This window comes from Labeo rohita, chromosome 9 (assembly GCF_022985175.1).
Source record: "Labeo rohita strain BAU-BD-2019 chromosome 9, IGBB_LRoh.1.0, whole genome shotgun sequence".
Lineage (NCBI taxonomy): Eukaryota > Metazoa > Chordata > Actinopteri > Cypriniformes > Cyprinidae > Labeo > Labeo rohita.
The window spans coordinates 6,213,379-6,237,856 of record NC_066877.1 but is presented as its reverse complement, the minus strand read 5'-3'; the positions used below and the strand labels follow the sequence as shown (position 1 = coordinate 6,237,856).

Genomic DNA, 24,478 nt, shown 5'->3' with positions numbered 1-24,478 from the left:
TTAACATTGTGTTTAAAGTTTAACATAATAACATCTTATTTACTGAACTGCTGCATAAAATCACATTTAAGCTTGTGATAGATCAGGACAAAATCAGCACTCGTATCATATTGTGTGATATGTGATTTATATAAATATGAGACAAAACACATAGAGGGGCATTTTAAGCACCAATATTTTGCATTTTAGAGCATAACTGCATTTATGGAGTTGTTGCCCTGCATCATATTTGTCAACAGTCAACTGTATGAAATATAAGATGACGTACAGGTCTGAGGGCATGGCCAGTGCGTTAACTGTGTTAAAATAGTTTAATCACGTTATTTTTTCGTAACTAATTATTTACGTTAACGCGGTAAGCCCTAAAATAAATACATGAGCACCATGCCACTGACCTCAAATCAATACTGTCATACCACCCAGCCCAATGTATAATCAAGTTAATCAGTGTATGAACTCCAAAACGAAATATGCATTTGAAGGATAAAATGAGTATTTCCAGGCTTCCTGAGACCTTTCCATCAAGATTCAGTTTCAATCAGTAAAGGCCCACTGTTTGGGTGGTGATTGGCAGATCTTTGAGTAAATGATGGTTGTATACTCAGGCAGTGTACACAGTGTGACATCCTATTTATGATCTGTAGGCTTGGCCGCTCTACAGCACGAAGCGCAGACCACGGAGTCCGTCACAGACCCGGCTGCCATGCCAATACAAACAAAACCCCCTCGTCTGAGCAGAGTGATCAGCCACCTCGTTTCTGCCTGTGAGGTCTGTGTCGTAACTCCCAGCTCTCTGTCGCCATGCGCTAGTGCCACTCCATGTCATTCAGGAGCTATGCAGGAAGTGCTAGCTTGCGTCATGGCAGCTGCATAGCTATGAACTGGCGATTTTTTGGACTAAATTTTAAGCATCCACTCTTTCTCTCCTGATTCAGATCACCCAACACCTGAATGCCATCCGTAACCACAGGAAGTGCAGCTGAATGGGCAGAGAACATACGAATGGAGGTGAACACACTCGTAGGTAAAACATCTCCTCTAAGACACGGACAATGACATACAAGGCACGTCTCTGGGACTCTCCACCCTCCTCTTCAGATGCCTAAACAGACAAGCAGACGCGGAAATGACGTGATGCCGCTTCGGTTGTGCCGCAGCCCAATGAGGAGAACGGGCATCCCGAACAATGCCAGCAGGGTGATGAGCGGTCAGCCATGACATTGATGCAGGCTAGAGAGGTAAAGAGGGGGTCACTGCTGTTGCTGACCCGAATCGCCACCAAGCCTTCCTCCGATCCACTGGCGCCGAGAGCGGGCGGCGGACGGCGGGCACCGGTCCAGCAGACGGAAAGCACCCTCCAGCACACGCGGCTACGAGAGACCCGATACTGCCAGCGGGCCAAAACGCCACCCGCCTGCCGTAGTGCAACCACACACACACACACACACACAGTGACATTAAAGGCATGGTGCTATGCAAGTGCTCATGTGCAGCTCTTCAGCCCGTCTCAGCACAGGCATGCCCGGTAACTGAGGTCCTGGGAGGAACCATGGTCAAGCAAATTTTATTACCCCCTTACCTTAGATCACTCTGTAGGGTTACTTATTGTAGGGGGCTTACTGTACACTGTAAAAAATGTTAGCATTGTTAAAAAAATGTTTTTTGAACACAGCAACTGGATTGTGTTTTTCAGTAATTAAATAAAATGAAAAAGTGCAATGGTTTACTAAGGTTTTTAAGGCAGGAATTAAAGCTTTGAAATTTTTTACAGTGTAGTGAGGGTGTAGAATCAGTATCTGGAGAAAACTAAAGAATGACTAACCTTGGCATCCTTGGCATAGTATAGCGTCCGTCCCCGCAATTTGAAATAACGTTTTTTCCAACGCTGGAACGAGCTCGTCTGTTTCAGAAGCAGCCCTTCCTTCACGCTCGTCTGCAGAAAGAGAGAGGTAGAACAAAAAGTTGGAAACCATTTAAGCATTTGCACAAAGCAAAAAATGACTAGTAGTGATAAATAGATTAGCTCTGTACATGTTTTATTGATCCAGAGCTTAAAGGGTTACTCCAAAATTTACTCCAAAATTTTGTCATTAATCACTAATGGGGGTCATTAATGGGGGTACCATGTCATTCCAAACCCGTAAAAGCTCAACGTCCAGAAACGCAGAAAGGAGATCAGTAACATAATCCATGTGACATCAGGGGTTTAACCGTAATTTAACAAAGCTACGAGAATACTTTTTGCTGTTTACGTCATTTCCGCTTTGATTTCAGTGTAAACAGTTTATCTGCATGGCGCAGCTGACACAGAACAGCATACATCTGGAGTTCAACCGTAATTTATGAAGCTTCAAGAATACTTTTTGTACACAAAGAAAACCAAAATAAAGACTTTATTCGTCTCCTCCACCATAGCGCCATTTTGGAGAGTATCCACTGAGCGCAAACAGCGTATGCTGTTCTGTGTCAGCTGTGCCATGCAGATAAGCTGTTTTCATTGAAATCAAAGCATAAACAACGTAAACAGCAAAAAGTATTCTCGTAGCTGAGTTAAATTACTGTTGAACCCGTATCTCGTAGCTTTGTAAAATTTTGGTTGAACCCCTTGATGTCACAGGGATAATTTTACCGATCTCCTTGATATGTTTCTGGACACTGATCATGTTAATTACATTGTTGTCTATGAGAGGGTCGGAGAGCTGTCAGAATGCATCACAAATATCTTAAATTGTGTTCCGAAGACGAACAAAGCTTATATGGGTTTGGAACGCCATGGGGTAGATGATTAATGATGAAATTTTAATTTTGGGGTTTTTCAGTTTGTAAACGCTGATTACAAAATATATTTTATTTATATATTATATATGTGTATATATAATGTAATACTGAAAATTGGAGATAAAAAAAATCAAATTCTCGCCTAGCCAGACCTTCAGACTGACAGCAGAAGGTTTGGGAACCTTGGCTGCTTTAAATGGCAAAGGCCCACCCAAGAGACCATTTGACTGACAGGTAAAGCAACATACAGTAGTGAGTAGTGAACAAACACGCACACACGCACACCTGGAGCAGTGGGCAGCCAATGCTGTGGTGCCCAGGGAGCAGTTGGGGTTCGGTGCCTTGCTCAAGGGTCTCACCTCAGTCGTGGTACTGAAGGTGGAGAGAGTGCTGATAATTCACTTCCCCCACCTTAGACCCGCAAGTCTGACTCGCTAACCATTAGGCCACGGCTGTACAAAGATCTACATTTAAACTATGAAATCAGTGCCAACCAACATGTGTATTCCATAACAAAGACAGTATCAGTATGTACATTTAATAATGTTAAAAAGGTTTAATATTTATGAATCAGATCATAAACTTGCCCATAAACTTGGGAGTGCAGTGCACTTCTGCCCTTCTGAATGGCTGTGATATCTGTCACGTTGCGGTTTCGCGTTGGGTGTGGTGTGGACACCCAAATTGCTTGTCGCAATTTGGTGTTAGTGGCGTGGAAATGTCCTCACAATAACAGAACCGTGTGTAAAACTCTTCAACGTATTTTAAAGTGTCTATGCTGCAAACTTTACATATTTCACATACTTTTGAAAATCCAGCTTTTAATTGATCCTGATAAAAGCGCTCATTGTCACAGTTGTAAACATGATGGCTTTCTTCTTTCATGAGGGGGTTTGACATCATTGACCCATTGGCTGAACATCTGATGCATATGGCACACAAAATTGGAAACACATCAGAAGTTTCAAACTCGTCATCTGATTGGTTGGTTTCTTTAACATTCCGCCTGAAAACAAAAATGCTGTGATGCCAAACCTCTTCATAAAAGAAGAAAGCCGTTGTGTTTACAACTGTGACGATAAGCGCTTATCGAGATTTTCAAAAGTATGTGAAATATGTAAAGCCTGCGGCATAGACTCTTTAAAATACATCCAAGAGTATTACACACCGGCCTATTCTTGTGGGGACATTTAAACGCCCCTAAACATGATGCAGCACAAAACAAAACATGATTGGTTGCTTTAGCTGTCAGTCATATGGTCTCTTGGGCGATCCTTGGCCATTAAAGCAGCCAAGGTTCCCAGACCTTCTGCCATATGAAGGTCTAGCTACGCGAGACTAAAACAAATGTAAAGTCAAGATTGCACCAAAACCAATTAAATACGTCTTAATAATCACTCTAATTCTTTGAGAATAGAGACATCCACATCACAACTGTAACGACAGAGGAACGATATTGTTGGATTCTCTTTTAGATTTTTTTCAGTTGATGAATGATAAACACATTTGCCTTCACAAACCAAAAAGCTGCTTGGTTTAAAATTGATTTCTGTGTGAGCTTTGCTTTATGCATTGCTACACTATTGACAACAGACAATAAATCTTTTTTGCCAACAAAATTTCTCTAAAGACTGCTCCAAAAGACAGGCAGTATGGGAATATATATATATATTTGGGAATTTGGGACTATATTTGTCTGTAGCTACTGTGTTAGTGTAGCAACATGCTAACACCAAACACAGTTGGAATCAACTGTACGTTTCTGCTTTGCACTTCAGAAGAGTGCTTTTGGCCCTATAATTCATTCAAAAACAAAACCTAGCACTAAACCTAATTAGAATTGCCCAATATTTAGGTATTTGGGACTTTCTGATGCCAAAAATCATGGTTATTACACTTCAGGGTAGTTTAGACAGCATGGCAGCTCAGGTTTGGGAAAATGATCAAAGTCTGTGGTGAAAAGTGTAAAAGTAGTGTGAACATTTCATTGACACTGACAAATCAAAGGCACGTTCCTCTGTCAGATGGAAAGGTTTTCTCCTTTTTTGCTATTTCCTGTGAATATTCGTACCAGAGCTGACTGAGTGACATGAAACAGGCAGGGCAATAAAATAATCCTCTGTCCAACTAGCTAGTCAAGTAAGCTAAATTATAACCTTAAATATGAGCTGTTCGTACATACACACCATCCAATTATATCCCAGCTATGTAAACAATGTTATAATGTACCAAACAAAGAGGGGGCATGTGAGACTTAACATAAGCGTAAAGGAAGCAGAATTTGAAACTCGATATCAGCTCTGGACGTCCACAGGGACGTGTGCACAGTGCGGGTCTGCCCTGCCAGAGGAAGGAACAGGAAGCCTTGCCAAGATCAAGTGCGCTTTAACACCAATTTCATGCTCGGGAGGGGAAAGACAAGGCAAAAGGCACACAAGAAAGGAAGCCCATTACTCAAAAGATCCTGTCCTGCATAGTGCCACCGTCCCCTTGGCAAGCGTGAACTCACGGAAACCACGGAAGGAAAGGCGCAAGATCTCAGACCCGAGATCTACAGTCTTAAAAATAAAGGATCTTTATTGGCATCTAAGGCTCAAAGAATAACCTTTAACATCCATGAATCCTTACCATTACAGAAAATGTTTTTTACACTCTTAAATATAAAAAATGCAAAAGTTTTTTTTTTTTTTTTTTACAATAAAATAACTATTTAAACTAAGAACATTTCAGTGAAAAGTAAAAAAAAAAAAAAAAAAAAACTTCTTTTTACTTAGTGTCAAGATTTTTATTTTAATTTAAAGAACGTTTTTCTCCTGTACAGAATCTTTAATGCAGTGGAAGTTTTTATGGATATTAACTCTTTCCCCACCACTGATGGAATTTTCATATGCGTTTTTTCGGGTTTTTCGTATTCGTCATCTTTTCCCATCAAAATGCTTGCTACGGATGTGAAAACGATGAAAAATGATGAAAAATGCTAGCACTGGTTGGCAACTTTAAAAAAATAAATAAATAAATGCTGGCGGGAAAGAGTTGAAAGAGTTCTTTAGCTTATAAAATGTTTTTCACACATTATGAAATAATGTAATATAATAAAAATTAAGAATTTTAAGTGAATTTTTGTCACAATTGACAAAAATTGACAAAAATACATCTCACCATTCTCACAATTGCATGATACAAACTTGCAGTTCTGACATTTTTCTTACAGTTGAGATATAAACTCGCAATTGCATTTTAAAAAGTCTGAATTGTGAGATATAAAGTCAGAATCATGAGATCTAAACTCACAATTCTAAACTTTTTTGCATTTGTATCTTGCAATTCTGATGTTTTTCTCCAAATTGTGTTTATATTTTTCAATTCTGACATTTTTTCTAATGCAATTGCATGTTATAAAGTCAGAATTGTGAGAAATAAACCCAGAATTGCATGTTATAAAGTCAGAACTGCGAGATATAAGGTCAGAATTGCGAAAAATAAACTCGCAATTGCTATTTACGAGAAATGAACTAAAAAATTTTTTCTCAGAATTGCATGTTTGTATCTTGCAACTGACTCTTCGCAAAAACCCGCCCTCCTTAGTTACTGTTGCTATGTCTGACAAACAATGCCGTTTTCACACTACACATGTTCTCACACAGTGAACAATACATCGGAGCAAAGAGGAAACACGCAGACAGACAAGACAGAGCAAGTTACTTCTGGTATGAAACAAGGTCTCAGCTTAAAAATGATGTAGTTTTTTAAAAAATAAATAAATACTGTTTTGTGGCTCTTTAATGTGTTCACAGATCACTGTATTGCCTTATTCAATCAATCGACATGTGAACCGATCGTCTTTTCTTCTTTACTTAAAGCATGAAAAAACATGAATGAACATACTTTATTTAATTACGGAAAGATGTCAATACATACAATTTTTCAAGTTTAAGTCCACCGAAGTTAATCTAATCTCCTGTCTGATTCGTTCAGTGCCAATTATGATTGGTCCAATAATGATTCGACCAATTATGATTTGTCAGATTGCCTGTCAATCAAGTTGTTTGCAAAGGGTCAATTCTGACTTTTTTTTTCCAAATTGTGAGTTTACATTTTGCAATTCTGAGGTTTTTTTTAAAGAATTGTGAAATATAAAATTACAATTGCATTATAAATTTAGAATTGTGAGATATAAAATCGCAATTGCGTTATAAAGTCAGAATTGTGAGACATAAACGTGCAATTGCGTGTTATGTGAAATGAACTCACAATTCTAACTTTTTTCTCAGAATTGTATTTGTATCTTGCAATTCTGACATTTTTTTCCAAATTGTGAGTTTACATTTCGCAATTCTGAGTTTTTTTTTCTAAGAATTGTGAGATATAAACTCGCAATTGTGAGTTATAAAGTCAGAACTGTGAGAAATAAACTCACAATTGCGTGTTATAAAGTAAGAATAGTGAGATATAAAGTCAGAATTGCAAGTAATAAACTCACAATTACAAGTTACGACAAATACTCACAATTGTAAATCATAAAGTCTGAATTACCAGATTTAAACTTGGACTTTTTTTCTCTGAATAACTTTTTTTAATGAGTTACTTTTTTTAATAATTGTGTATTAAGTTAGTGTAAAAACAAGTATCACTGTCCAAACCAACTTTTGAACCCTTTATTTTTAAGAGTGTAAGATTATACGTCTTTAAACCTCCTAAGCGAAACTTTCCTCAAGATCATCAATTTTGCAGAGCCGGATAGTCTCCTGTGAAAGTGACACTCCAGAGAAGCCGATGCAGTTTTCAAAGGCAGCGCATGCGGTTTCGCCTCTGCACGGGCCGGAGGTCTTTGACATGGCGGGGCGAGAGGAAGGCAGCCGGAGAGAGATGGGGGCCAACATTGAGGGTTATCCTGTTGGCCGGTCGCCTTGGCTACACTGTCATTTCACATCATCCAAGCCCCAACCGACAATAAACAAGGGCCATAGACCTGCGAGCAGTCACGCTCCTTCCTGTCCATTCATCTACAAATATAGCAGGAACATGGAAGAAAAAAAAAACAAACACAAATCCACAGGCATATATGGGAGGACGGCTATTTATAGCAGAGGAAATATGCTCTCTGAGGGGAGAATTACAAACAGAGACGCAGGGTTCGATCTGACATCCTGGTGCACAGCTGTGTCAACTTAAACAGCGAATCCATCCGCCAGCGCACTCGGTGACACCACGTTGCTGTTAAAACACCTCCACTGCTCGGCTACAAAACACTGAACTCGCTTTTCCTTTACTAAATATACCTGCGTGACATTTAATGTGCCGTTGGATGATAAACGAGGCTCTGACTGTTGATGAAACAGCGGAAAACTCACTCGGATACTCAAAGTCTGGCCTCCCCCAGAGGTTATGTGGTGTCTGCACTGCATGTGAGTGATGTGGCAACCTACAGTGTTCCTATTAGCATTAATGAACACGGCTATATTGACTGAGAGTAAGTGTGTGCTGATTATAACGGGAGTGTACTTGTTTTGTCACGCCATGTTGAATCGCTTGCAGTGTAGGTGGGGTGTGAAACTGTTTAAATGCCATTTAATTGGTACATTAATCAGAATAATTCACTAAATGTTTCGCAATTCCTCAGGTCTGTTTAATAAACAGCTCTCAGCCACAATGTGGAGATTATTTAAAGGGATAGTTCACCCAAAAATGAAAATTCTATCATTAATTTCTCACCCTCATTTTGTGCCCAACCTGTAAGTCCTTCGCTCATCTTCAGAACACAAATTAAGATATTTTTGATGAAATACGAGAGCTTTCTGTCCCTGCATAGACAGCAATGCAACTATTAGGTTCAAGGCCAAGAAGGGTAGTAAGGACATCATTAAATAATCCATGTGACATAAATGGTTTAACCGTAATATTATGAAGCTACAAGAATATTTTTTCTGTACAAAAGTCTATTGCACTCAGGGGATTCTATTGTGTTCCAGACAGAGTCATACCGATTTTTGGCAAGTAACTCATGATAGCATGTTAATTTCTAGCCGAACTGTCCCTTTAAGACAGCACCTCAGCTGGTTTTATGTTGAATATGGATTCCACTAACTCATGATGTCACATCAGATGTATATGAGGAGTTAATCTAATTTAGAGCCACTTTTCTCAGAAGTCACTTTGGTAAGACAGTGCATACCAAGAATATGAAATGCAAAGATGATTGCTTTTCCTTTCTCTTGCTATCGCCACATAAGTAATGCTGAGTGTATGATTTAAAAAAAAAAAAAAATTAAATTACCACAATCACAATAAATACAGTACTATTCCAAAGTTTTTTTTTTTAAAGAAATTAATACTTTTATTTAGCAAGGATGCATTAAATTAATCAAAAGTGACATTAAAAATCTATTTAAAAAAATAGAAAGTTTTTTTAAAATTTCCATTCAGTGCTGAAAAAACAAAATATATCAGTTTCCACGTAAATAATATGCAGCAAAACTGTTTTTAACATGGATAACAATAAGAAATATTTCTTAAGCAGCAAATCAGCATATTACAGTGATTTCTGAAGGATCATATGACACTGAAGACTGGAATAATGATGCTAAAAAAATCAGCTTTGTGTCACAGGAATAAATTACAGTTTGAATTAAAGCTGCAAGCAGCGTTGAAAGGGCCCTCACACCCAGGCTCATGCCACACAGTGCCTTTAGGCAAACAGCGAATGGTGGGCAATATGCTTTTAAAATGGTTAATATAGAAAGAATATGTCAAAGTCGTTTATATGTGCCAAAACTTCCTGCTGCCACCTGGTGACTATAACTGAATATTGATGTGTAGATGTCTTCAGGCTAGAGCTTTTGTCAAACATGTAAAGTTTGGTGTTGATTGGACATTGCATGTTTTAGATACTGTAAAGCAGATCATTTCCTGTTGCCAGCTGGTGGCGCTATAAATATAACTGCATATTGTCATGAAGATGTCTTCAGGCCAGGACTCTTATCGAACGTGTGAAGTTTGAGACAGATCAGATATTTTATGGCTGAGTTATAACAACTTCTATTTCCATGGTGAAACATGGACACGTCCTTTAACGAAAAGTCAAGACCTTCACAATTTAACATCGCAAAGGCCTTTAGATAAGACTGACCAAATATAACGTTTATGTCATTAAATCTCTAGGAGGAGTTTATTACATCCAAAAATGTGTCACTTCCTGTTGACAGCAGGTGGCGCTATGACTATAACTTAATATGGGCATGGGAATGTTTTCAGGACAGGACTCTTATCCGAATCGACAGCCTATCTGCTAATCTTCAACATGTTTTTTACTTTTACCACGAAAAAAATCCATTTTATAAGAGAGGTCACTGACTTTTTGCGACAGGAGGGATTCAGTTTAAGGCACTTCTCATTCATTCCTACAGTATCCGCAAACGGCCAATGAGTGTTGCACAACTCTGACTGAAATTCAAAGACGTCAAGGCTGTAATGATTGGTTATTAAGAAACACATGATTCAAGTTAGCCGTTACGCTTTCTCCAATGGTAAGTAATACAGACCCTCTCATCTCCCTATAGTAAAAAAAAATGGCCTGAATTATAACAACTTTCTTTTTTCGTGGCGACACAATGAAATTTGCCAGGCTGCCACGGACACGCCCTTCAAAGAAAACTCAAGATCTTCACAAATTGATGTCACAAAGGGCTTTAAATTACACCAACCAAATTTGGTGTTGATCTGTTTAAATCTCTAGGAGTAGTTTGTTAAAAAACAAGCCTGAAAATGACAAAAACGGCACAAAACCATGAGAAAAAAAAAACAGACTTCCTGTTGGGTTTCGAACTTCGTAGAGAAGACGTAGAAAAAACTGAGCAATTCTAAAAAGGTCCCTGCACCATCAGTGCTTTGGACCAATATATATATATATGCATATATATATATATATATATATATATATATATATATGCAGCTTTGCTGAGCTTACATGACTTCTTTCAAAAACATTACAAAATCATTCCGACCCCAAACGTTTGAATGGTAGTGTACATTTGTTGGGTGTCTTTTCTGCACAAGCAGAAAATGTAAAGGTTAATGCTTCGCTTTAATGTTCCTCTTTTGTTTGTGTCTTTTTGGCCACTATAGTTCCTTTTTCTTGTCTTCAGTTCCCTTCCTGTTGCCAAGTGGGATAAGAAGCGATCTATTAATAGACCGTTTCTTCACGAAACTGTAAGAGGGAGAACGGCTCAGTGCCAGACATACATGACTAACCCCACTGCGGTACACTGTACACCCACACCTCTCTCAACATCACCAACACACTCTCTCTCACACACAGTTACACCAGACAGCAGTAGGCAACTCAAACACGACTCACTGTAACCACACACCACACCAGACTGTGACACACACACATACAACAGAAGCTCAAACAATGATGGCTGCTTTTCTGAGAGGACACCACCACCGTTTCTTTGCAAAGTGAGTGATATAACAGACGGACATCCTGTGAGTGAGGATATCCAGCTTCAGTGCTTTGCTCTCTGGCACATGTCTACAATGTCTGAACCAGACACACACACACGAAGAGCAGAGCTTGGCTGTGCAATATGAAAAAGCAGATTTTTAAGAACTATAAGAAATAGTTGATACTGAAAATTAACCTGAAGTTGTTCATGAAAAGAAATTAAGTTGTTGTTTCTTCGTTTTTAGGAATTTCTGGGCAGCATTGCTTTATTATTATGTATTATTATATGATCACATATTTATTTTTTTCAGTTTTCATTTTATTTCTATTATTTTTAAATTTATTTAATTTGTTATTTATTTATGTTTATTAATTAATTACTTTCAGTTTTAGCTTTTAGAACTACAAACTTTAAAAAATTTCAAAGTGTCAGTTAGTTTTAAAATTCAAAAACCTTTACAATTTCAATTACACTACCGTTCAAAAGTTTGGGGTCAGTAAGACTTGTAATAGTCTTTAAAGAAGTCTCTTATGCTCATCAAGGCTGCATTTATTTGATTAAAAATATAGAAAAAAAAACAGTAATATTGCACAATGTTTTTACAATATAAAATAATGTTTTTTATTTTAACATACTTTAAAACAGAATTTATTCCTGTGATGAAGAGCTGAATTTTTATCAGCTGTTACTCCAGTCTTAAGTGTCACATGATCCTTCAGAAATCATTCTAATATGCGGATTTATTATTAGAATGATCAATGTTGGATAATATCATCAGTTGTGCTGCCAAATATTTTTTGGAACCTGTGATTTCATGAATAACAAGTTTAAAAAGTACAGTGTTTATTCAAAATATAAATATTTTATAACAATGTAAATTATTTATTATTAACTTTTAATAAACTTTTAATTATTAACTTAATACATCCTTGGTGAATAAAAGTATTAATTTCTTTAAAAAAAAAAAAAAAAAAAGAAACAATAAAAATGTACTGACCCCAAACTTTTGAACGGTAGAGTAGCTTCAAAGCATTTTTTATTTCACTTAATATGTATGTTTAATTTATCTTTATTGAAATGAATGGAAATGTTTTAAATTGTTTTAGTTGTAGTTTTAGTAATCAATAAAGACACTGCTTTTGGGCACCATAAACATCCATAAAACAATGATACTTGAAACAACTGATATTTGGTGGGGTTTTTTTTTTGGCAAAATGGTTGTAGTAGAAATGATGCCACAACTATTACATCAAAGTGCTTTACGTTTTAGCCAACTCCTTTGATATAAAAGTGCCTGTTGTTGAAGAAACTTCAAACTACTTAGCTAAATCTAATTTAAAGTCATAATTTAAGATTTAATAATAAATAGATGCATTTATATGATTTATTAAATGCTCATCGGCCTCTAGGTGAATGGCGTTTTGTTCTCTTACTGACTCTGAAGTCCATCTGGGTTAGTGCTGGAGAAGAAACACTTCACCTCTCTTGCAGGGTGCGTTGACCTTGTACGAAGAGGCTTTCAGCAACATGTGTTCTTTCAGTGGGGCTTCAAATGAACTGATCAACCCCCTCCAACCGTCTACAAGTTGAATAATTCGAGGCCACAAACACATTCCTGGCTTCAGCATCTCTTCAAGGCCGGTAAAGGAAAACATGGTAGCTGTTTTCTAACTAGTAGATGACACACCAGCAATAAGCAAAAGCCTGAGAGTGAAACTGCTGCATTACACAATAACAGCCAATCAGAATGAATGTATATACAAATATAGAGTACCAATGAAATTTCACTCTAGCTGGTGTTACACAGGATGATGCCACAGAAATAAAACTTTTTCTCCATTTAATGCAAGTAAATCAGTGTATATTACTCTTGTATTACTTTTTTACAGTATAATGTAGGTGTTTATATATTCCTATTTCTGGCAAATTTAAATAAAACTATTAAATGCTAAAAAATAAATATTACAACAAGATTAACTATAATTGTAGAAAAAATACTACAATTGTTATTAAAATGTTTTTAACAGAATATTCACACAATTTTTCTTCCATGTATTAATTTTAACAATAAACCTCTGTTTGTCTGGCAAAAAATGGGTTAAAAGGGTTTAATATTAATTTTATTAAAAATAAATACATATTTAATGCCTTCATTTGATTATCAGAAAAATGAAAACACATCTCGAAAAAAAAGAAAGAAAAGAAAAGAAAAGAAAAGAAGATTGAGATTTTTGGACTTATTTTTTCACTGAAATAAATGTTTTGTTATTACACAGAGAGTAAAGTGCCAAAAAAAAAAAAAAAAAAAAAAAAAAAAAAAAAACGGAAACCTAGGATAAACACTCTAAATGGTCCAAAATCTATATTTACACAGCTTCAAAGTAATCCACACAAGCCCAGCTAACAAAGAAGGGTCTTCTCTATCAGAACCATCAGTCATTATCTGAAAAAAAGTAGAAATTATATAAATTCTAACTACAAATGCTCGCCTTGGTCCAGCTCGGTTTAGTTTATGGCCTCTTGGGTGATGCACGCATGTTGGAAAAGTCCTGACCTGGGGGTGAGTAAATAATCAGGAAATTCACATTTTTGGGTGACCTATTCCTTTTATAATTACTGGAAAATCTTTATGTTATTATATAACTATAAAGAGGACATAATTAGCTTGAATTACCTTATTAATAGTCTGTATTGTGCTGTACTGCCCTGTATCACAATGACTGCTAGAGCTTATGCTCTGGAGGCTCAGAGAAAACTCTGTAAATCACTAAATGAGGCAGAAATGGAACAACACAACTTGTGGCATGACAGGATAATTGTAGGCCTTGCTTTTTCCACCAGGGGCTTTAATGAATATACATTTAGAGAGAATGTAGAGATGTACGAGTGACCAGAGATGACTGATGATCTACTGCTGACCCATACCACATGAACACTCACGCATGAACGCATGAACTACCAGAAAGGTAGTAAGGACATTGTTAAAATAGTCGATTTGACATCAGTGGTTCAAACACAATGTTATGAAGCTGTGAGAATACTTTTTCTGCACAAAGAAAACAAAAACAACTTTATTCAGCATCTATTCTGCTTAGTGTCTTCTTTTGTGTTCCAGAAAGAGTCATGCAGGTTTTGGCGGGTAACATAAAGTTGCTATTTTTGTCTTGTTTGCGCACAAAAAGTAATTCTCGTAGATTCATAACATTATCACACGGACTATTTTAACAATGTTCTTACTTTTCTGGGCCTATGCATGTTCAGAAAGCTCTCAGATTTCATCAAAAGTATCCTAATTTGTGTTCTGAAGATGAACGAAGGTCTTACGGGTTTGGAACGACATGAACACAATTTTCTTTTTTGGGGGGGTAAAATAACCTTTTAATTTAAAGAAAATAACAGCCATATCAATTTCCGCAAATAAATGTATATTACATAATATTTACTAAAACAAATTCTACATAAATAATTCGAAAATGAACCAATTTAGAAATATATATATATATATATATATATATATTTAGCTTAATAAAAAATGCATCTGTAAAATAAAGAGATAACACTTTACATCGTCTTTACAACTTTTAATCGTTTGACATATAGTGCACAGTAAATATGACATTAATATGACATAGCTGTAAACCGGATATTGCTAGTGCAGCATGGTTTGAAATCAATCAAAATTGCTCATTTGCACATTCTCCGGTGACAGCATTTGCCTTTCACATATTTGTCAAAACTGTTAAACGAAAATAGTAACCAAATGTTGCTGAATTAACAGTACTGTCAAAATAAAGGTCCTTTTTATGACACTTAGAAACAGAAAATCATATCAGCTGATAATATCGCCACTGGCCTTATATCGGCCGTCCACTAAAAATAATAACAGATAGTCCTGCACCAAAACTCACGCCATTGGTTGAGTCAGTGTTTTGCTGTGTGGAGCTGGTCGTGATGATTAAACAAACTGAACAATGTTTTAATATCAACAAAAAACCCCCACAGTGTTTATAATTTAAAAGAAATCAACCTACAAACTGTGTACTTAAAGTGCTCCTATTATGCCTTTTCAAATATGACCTTTCATGTAGTGTGTCATGTAGCTCTATGTGAACATAAACTAAAATCTGCAAAGTTGTGAAGCCGACATTGCACAATAAATAAAGTTATTGTCTATCAAAAAAAAAAAAAAAAAAAAAGAGTCGGCTCACAATCACCTGAACGAGTCATCAGGAATTCGAATCTTATTCTGTTACGGCCATACATCACAAAGTAACACAATTGCATAATGTCTGCCCACGTTCTACGTCGCAAACCCGCCCATAAACACAGTAAACAAATTTCCATGTGGTTTACGTCATGTCGAGAAGACGCTGTATCCTACACTGTGAGAGTAAATTTGTTTTATACTCACTTCCAAAACATGAATCTCCAAAGACTGTATTTTCTAGCGATCGTTCAAAATATGTAGTTGTGTATGTTATGAGTAACAACCCTGCACATGTCTTGGTAACCAGCTAACTCACGCTTCTGTAGTTCTGTTGTTCAGCTGTGGGCCCACTGTAGTCTGACAATTTGTGATTGATGCAGTTTGACTGTCTGTCTGTCTCATTAGCTGGAGTTATGATAAAGGATGGCGCACGAAGCGGCTTTCACACCGAATGCGGAAACGCTGTGCTATGAAACCCACTCATTTCAATTGACTGTGCCGCACGCGGACGGCTTGTTTATGCATTGCCCATTGCGCACCACTGGCTCATCCCACACTCAAAGTTCAAATGAGTTGACCTTTTGCCGCTGCGCTCTGCACTTTCTGCGTTCGGTTTGAAAGCTGCTTAATGCATTATACAATGCTGAAGTTTACAACATAGAGGTGTGCCTGGTTTGCTTACATAAGCAAATTACGAGCACTTTCCATGGTAGTCCGTGCTAACTTGTCGATCAGCAACTTTTCATCATCAGACTCCGGCTTAAATTGATAAGGTAAAATCGATGCTATCTTTTCTATGTATTGACAAGTCTCCAGGGCTGTCATTCAGTTATGGCAATGGGCATCATTTTCTGACACGCGCCATATGCGGTAAACCAATCATAAAGGACTGTGCCATCTGACCAATCACAGCAGTGAGGGCTCACAGAAAGAATAGGGGTTAGAGAGACTGATTCTTCAAACTGCTTCACACGAGTTGTTTACAAATCAGTTAGAAATGAGGTAAAATTAAATCTATTTTTGGAGAAAACTAAAGTGTTTTTTGACCTTGCATACATGTAAACCTGTTTCAGGAGACTCATAAAACAATATTAGCAACCTTTAGAATGGCATAATAAGAGCACTTTAATGGCAAACAAGTGTTTTAACACCATCTTTATTCTATTTAAGCAGTAAGTTTGCACTAGACATAACAATACTGATCGTGTTTAATAATGTGCAAAGTCATGTAAACTCCTTCAAACATGTTTTATTTGCGAACAGTCATAATGGAAGATGAGGGAGAACTATTATTTTCAAAACAATGTTGTGGTGACAAAACAAAGGCACTATTTTTGCAATTACTGGTTCCGCTAGTGCCACAAAAATCACAAACTTTACCTTTAAGAGAAAAAGTTCATGATTAAACATGACATGCTCTTAAAACAATCATTACTCTCTACATCTGGAACATTTTTATAGTTTCCACTGTACGAAGTAGCTCTTCAATCCATAATTGCAGTGGCAGAAAAAGTGTGACTGAGTGTTAGTTTAAATAAAAAGTGTCAGCATAGTAAAACAGAGAGTTGTGACTTTATTCTGATTGGATGAGCGTGGTCAAACTCAATGTGAAATGCAGATAAACACACTTGTGAGCGCATATTCTGATTAACGAGGCGGGTTTATGGTTGCCAAGCAACATTGTAAACAGACTACTGTTAGACTAATGAAATACATTACTTGGCGGAAGAACAGTTAATTCTGATTATTAATATTAATAAATATTTAAGTATTTGTTGAACATTTAGAGTCTGCTGCTGTCATTTTATATTAGCAATAAGCCACTTCTAGGCTGTGTTATAGTGTGTGTTTAGTTTCTGAACTAAAACTTCTGAACTACTTTACTAAGTACTGGCTTTAAGTACTGGCTTTAAAAGAATCTAAATTCGGTCTCTTTTCTGCTTTGAATGCGTCAGGCTTTGGCCACTGTGGTGAGATTCATCATTTCTCTAGACAGAACATAAGACCTGCGGGGCATTTAGCGGCAAAGCCGCCACATGCACGACTGTGCCAGGAAGTTGGGCTTGGACGGGCACGCGGCTTTCGCTGCTCGCCCTCGGGCATTTTCGAATGGCCAGTGCATCAAATCCTAACAAAAAGACTGAAGATGTTCCCATTATCAAGCTACTGACAAAACAAATGTTCTGTGGTCTATATGCAGACAAATTAAAGACAACTGCTTTACAGTAATCTAAAAAGCTGATAATTTCAAGCTGCGATCATTTGTGTGGTATATGATCAGACAACCCAAGTATGTTTGAAGTCAGCTTTAAGGCCTGGATTTATATGACATGAGATCTAGTTATTATAGTGACCACAGTGCTAAAAATGTCCAAAAAACATCATAACAATAGTTCAAACTCATGCAATATATTTTAAATCTTCTCAAGCCATGTTAGTATGGAAGCCCGTTTCCACCACTGAATTAAAAATTATAAAAAGGTTATTGCAACTTTTTATCTCACAATTATGTTTTTCTTTTCAGAATTGTGAGGCATAAACTCAAAATTGTGAGGTATATAAAAATCCAAAAACTGATATGCTGTAGAATTGCATGTTTATATCTCACAATTTTGACTTGATAACTCGCAAATGTATGTTTTGAAGTCAGAATTGCGAGATATAAAAGTCACAATTGTGATATAAACTCGCAATTCTAAGAAAAAAGTCAGAATTGCGAGTTTATATCTCACAATTCCAACTTTATAATACACAAATGCGAGTTTATATCTCACAATTCTGATAAAAAAGTCAGATGTGATATAAACTTGCAATTCTGACTTTATTTCTCAGATCTGCGACTTTTACTTTTTAGAATTGCAAATTTGTCTCACAATTCTGACTTTATAACTCACAATTGAGAGTTCATATCTTGCATTTCTGACTATTTCTCAGAATTGCGACTTACCTTTTAGAATTACAAGTCTGTCTCACAATTCTGACTTTATAACTCATAACTGTGAGTTTATATCTTGCAATTCTGACTTTATTTCTCAGAACTGTGACTTTTATTTTTCAGAATCTCAAGTTTGTCTCACAATTCTGACTTTATAACTCACAACTGAGAGTTTATATCTTGCAATTCTGACTTTATTTCTTACAAATTTCTTGCAATTTTATATCTCACAGTTCTGAGAAAAAAAAAAGAAATCGCAATTACCTTTTTTTTTTATTCAGTGGCGGAAACAGGCTTCCATATATGAGAGCTTTGTATGAAGAAAATACTCTTAAAATAAATATTATGCAGCTATAATAAATGTGAATTTTAGTCCTTTAATTAATTAATTTTTATTTATTTATTTTTTTGTGGAATGTATATAGATTTTTAGTGTGTTTTTAAATTCTAAATTCCAAACTAAACTTTTAGAACCTCAAAATTCTATAATTCAAAACTCATAAATTCATATTGTACAAAAAATTAGGCAAAGGCTTCTGCATTCATGTCACACCAGTCTTCCCTAGTGTTTCCCACTGACATAAGATATAAGTTTTACGGGAAAAGAGATGCTTGAAGATTCTTCAAAATTTGTCTTTTTATGTTCAATGGAAAAACTGAATGAAAAAAATATTTTGAAATGTCATGAGGGTAAAAAAAATTCATTTTTTGGTGAACTATCCAAATTACTAAGTGACAAAAGCAGCACATTCCACTACAAAACAAAGAAAATCTGACATTTATCTTTTCAGAAAATGTGTCAAAGAAAAAAACCCTCATCAAAAATACTCTGAGGCCATAACGATTAAGAAACACAAGAATCCTCGCTATCGAAGACCTCGGTGACTCTTCAATAAGCGCAAATAGCACACCGAGTTATCATGAACACGCCGCTCCATTCTGCAAAGTTAAAAATACCACTTTCACAGAAACTTTGCAGCACAGCTTAAACTGGTCCAGCAATTACACCTTGTCAGTTGTTGGCACATAATTTTCTCATCTCTAACGACACGGAGTCATTGTGTACAGAGGAGGCAGAGCACAAGGTAACAATTACACTGGTCAGGACGGTCAGGCGCGGGGAGGGGAAGCGGCTGACAGACAGCGAAACGCTGCTATACAGTCAGCAGGAGAGGGGGAGGAGGGGACCATCATTAAAACCCATTTTCAAAGCTGTCCAGACCCCCCACACCCTCCCTGGCTTCTTTAGAGACAGCTAATGATCGTGAACGCCGCCCCGCTTCCTCCGAACCAACGGTTTTGGAGTCCCGGCGGACGGATGCGCGTTTGGCCTACAAGTAGCCCCATTATGAGTGTCTATTGAAAGAATGAATGCTAAGTATGATGGGCCTATGAGTGGGTCATTGAGAAAACAAAGCAGTCAATCAGTCACTGTTAATCAAGGTCATCTGAGACGGGAAATATACAAAACAAGAGCCAATTATGACGAGAATACGAATTAGGGCTTAATGAGCTGAAGAATATTGCCTGTCTTTAGTCTCCTCCAAGGGTTATTGATTCATAATTCTTCACTCACAGACATCTTGTGGAAACGGGAATGATACATATGTAGGGAATGTCAAAGCCAAACAAGCGCTTTTGTCCAATGTACAATGGTTTTCAGGGTCACAGGGTTTCTGAGGGTTTGCGGTCCAAGCTAGAGTCATATTGGTCACGTTCGTGCTGCAGATGAATATGGTTGTCATTATTCTACTGGAAGATACTGAAATGCACAGTTTGGTTATTACCAGAGAGACAACTACACTGCGAAAATTGAGTGCGAAAAAAGAGTCAAGTATGTAGTATGTAAAATGGCTGCTACTAACCATAGTAATATGATAATCGTTTATGACTATGATAAATTAAAATATACTTTAATGTCATTTATATTGAAACTTGTATGCTTGTATATATTTCTAAATATACATTACCAGTCAAAAGTTTTTGAACAATAATTCTCTTCCGCTCAAGTCTGCATTAATTTGATTCAAAATACAGCAAAAGCAGTAATATTTTAAAATGTAATTTATTCCTGTGATCAAAGCTACATTTTCAACAACATTACTTCAGTCTTCAGTGTCACGTTTTTTTTTACAGAAATTAATGCTTTTATTAAACAAGGATGCTTTAAATTGATCAAAAGTAATGATAAAGACATGCATATTTTGCAAAAGATTTCGATTTCAGATAAATGCTGTTCTTCTGAACTTTCTATTCATCAAAGAAACTTGAAAAAAAATCTACTCATCTGTTTGCAACATAATAATAATAAATGTTTTTTTGAGCAGCAAATCAAATATTAGAATGATTTCTGAAGAATCAGTGACTGGAGTAATGATGCAAAAAATTTAGCTTTGAAATCACAGAAATAAATTACATTTTAAAATATATTCAAATAGAAAACAGTTATTTTAAATAGTAAAATTATTTCAGAATTGTTCAGTTTTGCTGTACTTTGCATCAAATAAATGCAGGCTTGGTGAGCAGAAGAGACTTCTTTTAAAAAAAACAGTTACTGTTCAAAAACTTTTGACTGGTAGTGCACATAAATATAAATATTACTTTATATGTGCTTTATATGTTAGTCAACACGGAAAAATAAGTGTGCTTCTTTAAAGCACAACAAATGGTTATTAAAACAATTATTTAAAATGCACATTATTGCAGTGATAATGTGACTTGACATGATTCTAAAATTTTAAGATGTTGATTATTATTTTCATCAATTTAATGGGATAAAAAAAAACACTTCACCACACTTTTTGTCTTCCAAACAATGCACAAAGTGAAAGCTATGAAAACAAACTTATGTAGGCTACACAATTTTAGTCATTTAATGAAATTTATTGTTTTTATTTATTTATTGTTTTTATAAAAACATTTTTTTTTTCTGAATGTCTTGGAGGTAAAAATTAGCTGTAAAAAAAAAAAAATTAAAACTCCTAATTTTACACTACACAAAATTCTATATTTCAAATTCAAAACCTATAAATTCAGACAGTAAAAGGTCAGGCTTCTGCATTCATGTTATACCATGTTATATATTTTTATGTCCCCTTGTTTTTCATACTGACTATAGTCGCTACAAGCTTTACAGGAAAAGAGATGCTGGAATGTTCTTCAAAATAAAGGCACATTAAAAATGAGAGGCTATTCATTTTTTGGTGAACTATGCCTATTAGTAAGTGACAAAAGCAGCACATTTCACTACAAAACAAGACAAATCTGACATTTAGCTTTCCAGAAATTGTGGCAAAGAAAAAAACCCTCATCAAAAATAGGCCATAATGATTAAGAAACACAAGAATCTCCATGACCCTAAAAATAAGTGTAAACAGCACATCCCACTTATCAAAAACACTACTCCATTCAAACTGAAACCTATAAAAACTTCTTTTTGTTATACTGTAAAACAAGAAATCAACTGTTTATCAAGTGTTTAAATATGGAATATGGTTAAAATATGAAATATGATGTGCTGGTTGCATAAGCTACTTCGACTAGTCTTAAAACTACTTAAAACTTTTTTTTCCTTCATGACTGGTCATGACTTTTTAAAGTTACATAAAATTGTAGGTTGGCCTAATTTGAATTTGAAAAGTAAGACAGATCATCACTTGATTAACTGCTACCTGATCAAACTAGTTCTTAAGGCACACAGTCTTAACATAGTGCCTATGTGGCAACTGGCCCATTGCTGAAATGTGCTACTTACAAGCATTTGAGACAAACTAAATTATACATAAACATAACTGAAACTTATGTCTTGTTTGTCAACTTTGTAAATATAATATAAATATACTTACACTTACACATTTACGCAAGTGCAAGTCAGTTTTTAAGTTTTATGCATTCAGTTGATTAAACATGCTTGTTGTTAAAAAAAAAACATTAAAATGGAATTCAGAAATATTTAAATGGAAAACATGGAATTTGGGAAAAATAAGACTTTATAGGGCCCTACAAATGTATGCATTTAAAAATGTAACTTAAAAATTGTTGATAAATTGTTTAACTTTCATTTTTCAATTAATGAGACGTCTTACTTTGCCTGGACTGTTTTTTTCCGGTTCATGACAGTTAGGGTATGTTGAAAAACACCCGTCTCATGTTCTCCCTCAACTTCAAAATCACCCTATATCGCCGTTTTCCCTTTTTTGTTAAGGGTGTTTGATCTTCTTTGCATGTTCACTTTGCAAAGACTGGGTCGGTACTTGTGCAGCGATGTAGGATGATTTTGAAATGATTTTTGAAGTTGAGGGAGAAAATACAATTGGAGTTTTTCGACATACACTAACTGAGTTCAGTCCATTATATGGAGAAAAATCCTGAAATGTTTTTTCTCAAAAAACATAATTTCTTTACAACTGAAGAAAGAAAGACATGAACATCTTGGATGACAAGAGGGTGAGTACATTATCTGTGAATCTTTGTTTTGAAAGTGGACTTCTCCTTTAACTGAAAAAAGTTGGAAGGCTATACACTATACGCTATGTTTTAACGTAATATTTACTTATAATTATTATTAGCATTAATAATTCACTTGAATTGTTATATTATTTTTGAATATTTTCAATTAATTTAATACAGTAGTTAAATGGAAGCAAAAAAACCTAATACAATTTATTTCACATTTATAAGGATATACATGTCATTGTATTGGGAAAAAAAATGTGCCATGGCAATTTTATTTATACAAAAAAGTTTTAAAACTACATGAAAAATGACTCATTTGCACATTTTGGCATAGCTGCACAGAGGAGCTGCCAGATCTCACTACAAACATGATCAACCGGATTTGACAAACAAGCCCAAAATAAGCCACTTGACTCATCACAATAAGCCAGAATAGGCAATTGTACTCAAAAAAGTTAGCTAAAAAATGTGACCCGCATATGTCTAAATTTACAAGCAACTTGTATAAATAGTTGGCCATTGTTAGAAACTACAGCTCAACAATTAAACATGTTGTACACAATTTCAGGTGCTTAACTTTTACTATTTTGCTCACTTGAACCACACAAACAACAGTTCAGCCAACTGAATGTCAGCAAACCATTTTATGGGACACTTTATGCATGTTACTACAAAGAAAATAACTACACTCTTGGGTCTACCTATAATGTAAGGCTTTATGATCTCCGTGATGCGGAAAATGTGGACAGAATTGTGGAATCCAGGCATAAAAATAGAATTTAAGGTGTAACATGAAAAGTCACGGAATGCATTTTTTCATCACAACTCGTCCAAACAAGTTTAATTACTTGAAGTAGTGACAGAAATATATTATATTACAGTATAATGTACTTCTTGTTATAATAATAATAATAATACAATATTTAAAACTTTACTTTTAATGAATATCACACATTTTTTCTTCCATGTTTTAAGCACTTTTCAACAAATAAAATGAAATTTTCATTTTAATGTACTGATTACCACTTGCATTATTGTGTTGCATCAGTCTTTTTAAGTTTTATGCATTCAGTTGATTAGAAATGCTCATTGATTATTAAAATTTAATTAAACCATTAAAATGGAATTCAGAAATCTTTAAATGAAAAACATTGAATTTGGGAAAAAATAAGACTTTATAGGGCCCTACAAATGTATGTATTTAAAAATGTAATTTAAAAATTGTTGTTAAACTGTATAACTTTCATTTATCAATTAACGAGACATGCTTTTTATTCATCTATTTAAATGGGGAAAAAATGGAATCCAAGAATTAAATTTGTTGAAAAATAAAGCAGATTTATTACGGGTCCGATAATGTTTTTCATAACTTTTTCACCTTCTCTGTGGCACTTAGAATTAACCACTGATCTGATGTAAATTATTTCTGTAAAATGTATATAATGTGACAAATCTTCACCACCAATAGGACGGAGACAGGTAAAGGTCCGTATGTCAGGCCACAGTCCAAGTTTAAGAGAAAGCGCGCGTGGGATGGACCATGGGGTTAGTTTATGCTACACGCCCGTGGCAAATCCCATCCTGCAGCTCCACAATTGAATCAGCAGTGCCTCTCATTCATGCATTAGTGCACAGGACACAGGATACGGAACTCAGCAG

At 35.7% G+C, this 24,478-nt stretch overlaps 1 protein-coding gene across 4 annotated transcripts in view; it reads right to left on the bottom strand.

Moving 5' to 3' along the window:
- Nucleotides 1-24,478, bottom strand: part of dgkh (diacylglycerol kinase, eta) — a 111,858-nt gene that overhangs the window by 76,437 nt on the left and 10,943 nt on the right. For 3 of the 4 annotated variants that reach the window (XM_051118663.1, XM_051118662.1, XM_051118664.1), the window contains 2 exons: nt 1,823-1,933; nt 1,268-1,414 (listed from right to left, as the gene is read on the bottom strand). In XM_051118663.1, coding sequence (XP_050974620.1) covers nt 1,268-1,414; nt 1,823-1,933 — 258 coding nt within the window. The remainder of the gene's footprint in view (nt 1-1,267; nt 1,415-1,822; nt 1,934-24,478) is intronic. The other variant, XM_051118665.1, reaches the window with a different exon arrangement.